Genomic DNA, 10,340 nt, shown 5'->3' on the forward strand with positions numbered 1-10,340 from the left:
TAAAGAGAGTTTGTGCTCAGCAGTGACGTGGAGAAATATTTCAGTGCTGCCAAAGAGGGAAAGAGACTCCTTTTGAGATCAGATCCTTTCATTGCTAGAGAATCCTGGAGAGATCAAATAAACACAGTACAATGTCACAGTTTTGTATAGATATTTAACGTCTCTTATGCTCACCTAGGCTGCATTTATTTGATCAAAAATACAGTAAAACTGTAATATTGTGGACATGTTACAATTTAATATACTTAAGAAAAAAGTTTATTCCTTATTCATTATAACTACAGCCTTGAGTGTCTCATGATCCTTCAGAATCATTCTAACATTCTGATTTAATATCAATTATGCTGAATCCTTTTTTGGGGGAATTTTTAGGATTATTATTTGATGAATAAAAAGTTCAAAAGAACATTATTTATTCAAAGTAAGTCTTTACCATCACTAAGGAACATTTTTAGTGCGAGAAGTTCAAATCTGGCTCGACTGACAACCAAGCAGCATCTGTTTGTCAGTAACAGTGGTGTTTCCAGTAGCTTTATTCTGATTCCAGTAGAACATAGAGTTTTGGAAGAGAGAGAAATGAAGTGCAGGTCTGTGACAGCTGTGTGCAGATGCCCAACACTGACATTTTATGTCGCCTGTGAGCCAGTCTGTTGCTGACTGCAGAGAAGAAGAATATCTAATGTAAAGTTGTTGTTTTTTTTTTTTTTATCACTGTAGGGGATAGATTTAGAATGAAATAACCTTTAATAGCTATACAGTCACAAACATCACAAACAGAATCAGAATGTGAACAGAATCACTGAAGAGACATATTTGTAAGTTGCTTGCGATATAATAATGATATTGATTGTTGTACACTTTATGCACATCTGCACTCAGCCTTGAATCTGTGCTTGCTTTCCACACACTGGATTTTCCTGCCCAAATATTCTCCAGGGCTCATAGTCTCAGAGCGCTTAGAGCCTCAGTCATTATAAAAACATGAAGGTGAGCAATGACACTACAGTATAAGCCATTACCCAAGCAGGGACGACACGTACTCCCGTATTTCATACATATCTCATTAAACCTCAGAGTTTCACGGCTCTCAGCACAAAGCCTCTCACATATAAGTGATCATATAAATGCTCGTAAGATATGGACGGTGATCAAAGTGTTGTTAGAGCGCACGGACGATCCTTTCGGCCAACAGCATACATGAATTGACGCACACGTGTATTGCAGAGTGCTGTTGTACAGTGTTGGAGCCACTCATTTTCCACAACAATGCAGTTAAAGATCTGGGCGGATGAAAGTACTTAATTTTTCAAATCTGTTTACGTGATCCAGTTTATATGTAATAAGTCACTGCTCAGCATTGGTAGTTTTTATCGCCGGCTGTTAGTAAATCTGGTAGTTCTGTACTGTAAGTTGCAGAAAGTAATAAATAAAAAAAAGAAAGGTTGTTCCTCTAAGGGCTTGTATTAAGTGTGGGCAGGGGCGTCCCCATGGGTGCACTTGGCATTTTCATGCCTTCACTCAGCCGGGGGACACACACCTCTTTCCTCACATACACACATGCTCACACACACTGTTTACAACCTTGAAATCCAAAAGCCCTTTCAAGTGCAAATGAATGCTCCTTTCCATCAGATAAGAGTGACGTGAACAGATTTGCAGATTTCCATTTCAAAGCAGCAAAGTTTGTCCTGATAAACAGCTCTGTGGAGTGATCGCAAAGTTTACAAATCAGCTCCGAAGGCCAGATAACAGGCCACCGATGCAAAACGGACATGACTTCAGCAAAAGAGGGTTGAGAGTTAAACAGGAGTTGTTGCTTGCATTGCTTTAGCGTGGCTGAAATTGGTTGGGGTGCACAGGCTAATCAAACAGGGCCGTGCGAGTTGCGGTATCAGCAGAAAACGGTGTAAATCTTGTCCACCAGGCACTTGTCCTCAATTCAGGCTGTGTTGTAAATACAATCATAAATCTACAGCTAAATGTGAGCGTTCGCATATACAGTTTACAGATTAGCATGAGAGATTACCGCTAATCAGACGTTGTGGCGGTAATAAAATGTAAACAGTGCACTCATGCCAAGAAACCAAATGCAAATCCAAATGCTCATTATGCAATGCCAATTTTGTCCATTGTATAAACTGTGCAGTGCATGCATTTATTTATAAATTATATAAATTATATATTATCTTAGAAATACATGCAGTTCTTATTTTCAATTAATGTCCTGTACAAACTGCTTTTGTCATGCATCTACCTTTGCTATGTAAAGTGCAATCATTGTGCATCACTTTTTTAACCTTTATTTAACCAGAAAAGACTCTCTGAGATTAAAAATCTCTTTCACAGAAGTGACCTGGCCAAGATGAGCAGCAATATAATAAGTTTCATCACAGACTTACACAGTACGAACAAACTAAAAACACCTAAAACAATTACATTTCACTGAATTATCTTCTATTTGCTGAAACTATTTGCACTATTCACAATAACACATCAGCGACTGGTTGGCCTCGCAGAGGTGTCTTCCTAAACTGTAATTACAATGTCCAGCGTCTCTCACAGTCTGACAGTCTCACTCCACCCTTTCCAGTGTCACGTCAGGATCCACATTCCATCTTCCAGACATCAGCCAATTCTGTGAAGCTTCGGCCAGTATAGCCGTATCACATCCACACTCCATCGGCTCCAGGAAACTCTTTCATTATCTGCTCATTCTCTCAGAAATCTCATCCTGTCCTTATTTGTAACTCTCTGTTTATATTCTTACTTTACTTGGATTGTCTCATTGGCCTTGTTCAGAATAGTACTATAGGTTGCATGCTGTACAGCATGTAGGAACAGTAATATTGTAATATAATTGGAATATAATTTGTATTCATTTTTTCATTCATTCTTAGATTTAGTTTTTGAATTAAATAATAAAAGAAATATTTTAAAAAATCTAAAATTATTAGTGCATTAATAGATTAAGTTTAAATTCAAGTTTAAATAAATAAAAATGAGAAATGTTGTTTTGGCAATTATAAGATAAGAGGATAACAGATAAGAGGTGCTAGAGTCCAAGTGACATCTGGTGGTGAGTGTGGAATTGTCCTGATTGGAGTGCCCTCTACAAAAGTTCATGGGCACTCCATGTAATGATCGTGACACCTATTATAAACCTGTGTGTCATACGTAATTAATGTAATAGTATATGCAAAAATAAAAATATCAGTGTTGTTGCATTGTTGTTTAATGCAATTTGTCATTTATCTGACGCCAGGCCTTCATGATGAATCCGTGAGAACCATGGAAGGCTGGGTTCCATATTGACACCTAAGCGATACTCGTATGTGTATAGTCCACGGTATAGCCTTTAGAGCCTGTGTTTCCCCGGCAGACTTCTGCCTCCACAAGAGGGTTTTAATCACCTCAAATTTTCTCCATATACTCCTAAACGGATGCTATATGTGTATTTGCCCCCAAGACCTCCTTCGGGAAGGATGGGGCTTCCGCAGCGTCCCTGTTCCAAGTGGAATGGGTACATTTTCCCAGTGTTATCCAATCTCACCCAGTGAGGTAGTGCTTCAGCAATGGTAAGAGGAACAACTTGTTCCGAGCGCCGGCCTACACCTAATAGGGACGCAGGCGGCTCACACAGGGCACTGGAAGGGGCAGCACCCATGGCGCTTTGGTAGATCCTATTTTGCGTCGGTCACCGACATGGCGTCGAGAGTGACCGACTGAAAGGGAACGTCTCGGTTATGTATGGTAACCCTCGTTCCCTGAAGGAGGGAACGGAAACGCGACGTCCCGTCGCCATGGTTGCTGTACCGCCGCTGAGCTGCGGGTCTCTGGCTCGGCTCCTCAGCGAAAAACTGAAATGCATTGCACTTGCTGCCTTCTGAGTGAACAGCAAGGTGATCAGCGGCAGCTGGATGCAATAATTGCATGCCAATGTGCATTGGCTTGTTTAGTTTACACTCGAAGTAGATTGGTCTATCGAAGTGATATCATATTTTACGTCGGTCACCGATGTGGCGTCTCTGTTCCCTCCTTCAGGGAACAAGTGTTACCATACATAACCGAGACGTTTCCATTTAAGTCAAAATATTATGTAACATCACCAAATCAACCTAAACACATTAATTTATACCAACAAAATATTTTAAAAAAATACAAATAGCTCTTTAAGATCACAATTGCACTTTTTTACATTGTGTGCAACTGTGCCATTCTGAACATCGCCATGGTTTCTTTTAGCTTTGGGTTACTTTTTGACATTTATGATCTTTTTACTGCATTTGATGTACACTACACAAGTCAATTCTGACACAAGACGTCTGTATTTGACAGGCTTGCATGACGGTGACATAATACTAAATGCACTTGTAATGTTAGGGGAATTTAGATGTCAATCACCCTGTAAGACACCATCAGCTCATAAATATGCAGTGAAGTTATTTAACGCCCTTCAAGACTGCTAATGTCTTTACAGGCTTCCATTCCATGGATTGCGGTTATGGAGATGCTTTATTCCCAGAGGAGCTCTGAGCTTCTCCCACTGATGCTTAGGATGCTCTAAATTAGGACAAATCTCGTTAATACTTCTTTACCAAATTCAGCCCACCCATATTAGCCCTATCCTCCCTATGGAACGACTCCAACCCACACAGAGGCATGTAATTTGTTGCACAGCTGAAAAAGACACACTCTTCTTAAAGAGCTTAAAATAGAGGCTCTGTACCCAGCACTGTGCTTACAAGAGAATCGTCGAATTCGGGCGAGATGGTGTGAATGAAAGACCGGGGAAGGGGTAGAAGAAGTAATATCGAGTTCAGACACTAGTCCATCCATTCTCAGGACCAGAAGCGAGGTAATTAGGACAGCTGGGAGGGACAGAGCGCTCCTCTTCTTCTCAGCAGGTCTTTTTTTCTGAAATGATTTATCTGGATGAAGAACATGCTGGAAGCGCTAGTGGGTGGAACGACGCAGGGTTGTTTCCATGCATATCAAAAGTTTGTGCAGAAATGGGAGAGTATGGATGAAAAGTGCTGATATCAGTATCCAGTAGTTTGAAGATTGTGCTCTTCTAGCTAACAAATAAACACTTTAGAAAATGATCTTATTAGCATGCCTATTATTAACATACTGTATTGGCTGTAGCACATTTTCTGCATGACCATATTCTGTATCCCTTATCCTATCCAATATCTAAACTTAACGATTACCTTATTAACTATTAATAAGCAGCAAATTAGGAGTTTATTGATGCAAAAGTCATAGTTAATGGTTTGTTAATGGTGAACGTTGCACCTTAAAACAAAATGTGTCCACAAAATCTTCCAATATTTTTTTCTAACATTCTCAAGTTATGAAAATGTCATTTTGGATGTATACTGAACATCTCTCCAACTAAAATATTTCAGGAAAAAAAAGGAAAGTAAAATAAATTATAAATAAATATTAAGAGAACATTATTAAAGACCAGATACCATTGGACAACAATCTAATAACGTTACTGGAAGAACGTTTAAGCTCTGAAACATTATTTCTGATGTTCTCTGAACATTCCTATGGAGCCCCGCACATGACATGCAAGAAAAAAATTAAGAAATTAACTAGTACTATTAACGATTACTATTGCGTTCCCTCGATTTGCTAAATCGTGCGCATGATTTTGCAAATCGAGGGAACAAATTCGTAAATCGTGCACACAATTTATAAATCAAGTGAACGAAATAGTAAATTGTGCAATAGTAATCGTGTGCACATTTTAGTACATTGAGGGAACGAATTAGTAAATTGTGCACATGATTTAGCTTACTATTTTTTCCTGCATGTCATGTGCGGGGCTCTGTACATTCCAAATGTTCCCAAAAAATTTTTTCTTGGTTATGGTTTCTTGATTATAACTTTGAGAGAACCTTACTAGAACATTCTGAGAATGTTATAGTACCTGTCATCTGGAATTTTTCTGGAGCCTTGTTATAAAACACTGATACTGCAATTCATTGTACAGCTGTGATAGAAACTGAAATAATTGGATTCTCTGTGACAGGTTTTGCACATTTATTTAGCTAAAGGACCCAATTTCTCAATATGAAATTAAGTACTTAGCTGATTTATAGAAAAGAGAGTGCTATTTATTTGCATATGACAGACAAACATAAACCATTTCACTACCACAGTAAGGAAAGATGAACTGCACATTATATAAATCTCCTTAAATTCACTGAAGTTAGAGCTGACAATTAATCAAATACATAATCATGATTACAGCTCCTGTGATTAATTATTAGGTGTTGATTAGATCTACCAATGCTTCTATTTACTTTTTTTTTTTTATTGTAACCAATCACAGACGTGTACTTTGTTCTCATGCATACAATACTGAATCACAGGTGTTTTAATCAGTCTTAAAGTCTATTGGTAATCACAACAAGTACTAATCACTGAGTTTTAAGCAGTCTGATTGGTGTTTTCTGTTCACGAGTGCTGAAGCAACATCACCTGAGACTCAGGACGAAGTTTTGAAAATGACAGTAGAAAGCATTGTTGGGATTTTGGAATTGTAATGCATAAAAACATGGCTTAATGCAAATCATCAAGTTTTACTACAGTATATTCAGCTTTACTTTAACAAAAATAAAATAAAATAAAATTAAAATAGAAACAAGTTTCCCTTGAAAATTGCTGGTAAATTTTACAATTAACTATAAATTGGATTTTGTTTTAAAATACTTTAATAATCTATATGTACAACTTCACAAGTTTTTTTTTTTTTTTTTTTTTTTTTACAGTGCAATTAGATTTTTTAAAGCATTTTTACTAGTGTTTTATCAAATTCATATACTGAAAAAAAAAATTAAATTGAAAAAATACTGGGAAAAAAACACTTTTTACTCTGACTAGTGATTATCTTAATTTCATACAAAAAAAAATGGCGTTGAAATTTTTCACTCAGAAAGTTCTAGTAAACATAAACAATTAATTGGAATCTAATATGAAGCTTAGCATTTGTTTTTACAGTGAAATACAATTTTTTTTTTCAATGATTATCTTCAGTTTACTAGTTTGTCACTAAACCAAAAGAGTGCACAAACATTTTGAAATCAAATTCTGATGTTTATAGTCGACTGTTTTGTGTGAACACAACATCTACATGAGGCCTTTGGTCTTTAAGCCGATGCAGAGAGACTGACTGCAAGGTAAGAGGGTGGAAGAGGGATCTTTTGAAGAGGTTTAAAACTGCCATTGTTACGGAAAGCACATAGTGTTCCCTGTCTGTCTGACATGGGCGTTCTCTGGGGAGTATCGTAGGCGAAGTGTGTGAGTGCATTGACATGGGAACTAAAGTAGCACTCGATGAAGGTAACTCTCTCTCTCTCTCTGCAATAAATTGAGTGCATATAAATATATATAAGAGGAACAATGATCTCATTAGTCACATTTAGCATGAAGAGTTATGGCCGTGTGGTTGGCTGTACTCTGGGAAAGCTGCTTCATGTCCACATCAGCGTTTGCCAGCTATCTGGGCCAGTGCATCATCAGCAACAATCCCAGCTGTCAGCGCTGAGCTGCAGACAAAATGTCAACGCCATATGCATTTATATGTGCCTTTATTTTTCCTTAGGCTACAGCTATTTTGATGTCTTCTGTTGATGGTTTCCCCCTTACATTTTTAAAGGAATAGGCTATTACACACACACACAACATTCCTGTGATCATATACCCAGATGCTGTAAATTTTAAAGAATCGTAAAACTTTTCTTTTACATATAATGAAAGCAAACTTCTGAAACCCCATAGAACGAGTTTTACAGAGTGCAAACTTTTTATATGCTTAGGATCAGTCAAACTGTGCTGTAATATTACATGTGTGTTCTCTTTATGAATGGTTACACAAATGGGGGTTAGTGAGTTGATAAAAAAGCTAATAATTAATCAAATAAAATGTAACATCAAGACTATAATAAATGGGGCTATTGCTGAAATCTTGATATATCTATGAAATTGTGATAATTAAATTAAAGGATGTGATTTAATCAAAGAAGTCTTTTGCGCTGCTTATTTCAGTGTGAAGAGCAGCATTTACACACATGCAGCTTATTAGTGTGTTTTCTGAGTTTAACATACATTTGGGACAATGTTGTAAATTGTAATGTTAGTTGGTTCTTGTAAAGAGTGACCTGAGTGAACTGTTTCCATTAAAACACAATAATATATTATAGCTCTCTCTCTCTCTCTCTCTCTCTCTCTCTCTCTCTCTCTCTCTATGTGTGTGTGTGTGTGAGTACACTCTTAAAAATTACAAATCATAAAAGACATCAGTACTTTACATCTAAGAGTCTCTGTTGACAAAAAAGTTTGGGAACCCCTGTCTTAGGGTCAGATTCTGCCAGCGTAAACCCTCTTAGTGTTAAAAATCTACTGTCAGGATTTACTACAGACGTGCAGTGAAATATTACAGCTCAAAAGGCATAGACACAGTCGTTTTTGTGGCTGACCTTATTGCATATGCATTAGTATGAATTTTATTTTCAGATGCTAAATTTATGGGAGGAGAGTTTTTAAATTAATCATGCAATATGGTTTACACTAGTAACGCAGTGTTCTGGTGTTTACCACCCTACTCTTGGTAGGTTGTATCAGTCATTATGGAAATGATCTGGCTGCATCTGTCTCCTTTAATGTGTGCACTGTCAATAGATCAGCCACAGAACTTTTTACTCCCATTGGTGCTTTTATGGCATTGCACTTTTAGAGTAATTCACCCTGTTAAGTAAATCTCTCCCTCAATGTACAAACTTGGTTAAGGAACTTTTCAAAGCCCTTAAATTCAAGACATTCATTCTAATTCAAAGCCAACATTAGATTATAATCCACTTTAATTCAGTGCATTCTCAAAGAACTTGACTGTATGATGCATTGTTTTGCCTTTGGTAATAGCTGTAAGCATCTCTCTCTTTCAGTGTGGAGCATGACTTCCGGCTTCAGGAGGGTCAGGTGACGCGAGCGTGGAAGGTCCCGGAGCAGCAGGAGTCGGAGCAGAGCTCTCCTCAGCTGGTCTTTCCTCCTCCTCCTCCGCGGCAGCAGGACTCTCCACAGGCCCTCCAAACGGTCAAGAAGAGCCGGAGGAAGTGCTTCTGGTTCCTGTGAACTCTTTGATAACAGGACGTGACATCATTAGTCAACAAAGATGGCCTCCAACCAACTCTAAGCCTCTTCTTTTCCTGTCCTCTGGTTTAAATTGTATAGAGGCACATCATTCACTTGACGAGGAGCCCTTATTTATGGACTTACTGCTCGCTTTGATATTCCAGATTTATAGTAAATGGAAAGTATTTAAAAAATTCACCCCAAATCAAAATGTAGTCATTATGTCCTATTTTCATTTATCTGTTCTTTGAAAGAGCCATAAGTGTTTTCTTATGGAATTACAAGTTGAGTGTTTCTGATTGTTGACCAATCAGAAACGCTCTAGAGCTGTCAATCATTTTGAGTTTTTTTTTTTTTTTTTGTCACTGGAAAAGAGAGGACTGCATCTATTTATTCTGATGTGATTTCCCAGAATCATAGTTCATGGTGATCATTCGTGTGTCAAAAACTGAGAAGGGGGAGAGGAGGCTTTTTGTTGCTTCATGTACCCTTCGAGCCAATACTTACTACCTGAAAAGGGATGAACTTCACAGCAGACAGTGATTGATACACAGTGACAGCAGGAGACGGGACACTGAGGACACAGTAAAGAGAGAGACGGAAGAGGAATTACAGGTAAGAACTGGTAGCAAGATTCCTGATTCATCATTTTGGAGCAATGAGGGTCAAAACACCAGCTTTTATACTATGAAAACCTTTCAACAAATCAATTATTCCACATGCTTAATGCTTTTCTGATCTAACAACTATACATGCACGACAATATTTAAGGCAGAGATATTGGGAGAAAGTGAATTTAAGGAGTGTCATTTCATTCTTTGTGAATGCTTAATTTCAGAATCCATTAAAAGCTCTATTAATATTTTACTACACAAAAACCTGTGTCAGGTGCTATTTATTTGTTTTTGTTTTTGGTCATTGAGGATTCAGTCAAAGATGGATCCTTTTTTCATACAGACTAATGCAAAACACAAATTTTTCATCAAGGCTGCCAGACTATACAGTATTAACGGTGTGGAATAAAATAAAACCACACAAATCATATTTGTAGGTCAGCTAGTGAAGTTTATATTTACAAATACCTACAAAAGAATGTATTTTATTATATATGGGCATGCAAACAGATCCTCTCAGAGTCACTAGATCACTGTTTCTGTTAACCCAGCTAACAGGGAACATTCTCTTGATGCTTTTTAAAA

At 37.6% G+C, this 10,340-nt stretch overlaps 1 protein-coding gene across 4 annotated transcripts in view; it reads left to right on the plus strand.

The window, feature by feature from the left end:
- The window catches only part of LOC127958917 (mucin-6), a 100,917-nt gene extending 90,904 nt beyond the window's left edge, over window positions 1–10,013 (plus strand). For all 4 annotated transcript variants that reach the window (XM_052557969.1, XM_052557971.1, XM_052557968.1 and 1 more), the window contains one exon: window positions 8,955–10,013. In XM_052557969.1, coding sequence (XP_052413929.1) covers window positions 8,955–9,141 — 187 coding nt within the window. In that variant the 3' untranslated portion in view covers window positions 9,142–10,013. The remainder of the gene's footprint in view (window positions 1–8,954) is intronic.
- Window positions 10,014–10,340: the final 327 nt, after the last annotated feature.

This window comes from Carassius gibelio, chromosome B5, assembly GCF_023724105.1.
Source record: "Carassius gibelio isolate Cgi1373 ecotype wild population from Czech Republic chromosome B5, carGib1.2-hapl.c, whole genome shotgun sequence".
NCBI lineage: Eukaryota > Metazoa > Chordata > Actinopteri > Cypriniformes > Cyprinidae > Carassius > Carassius gibelio.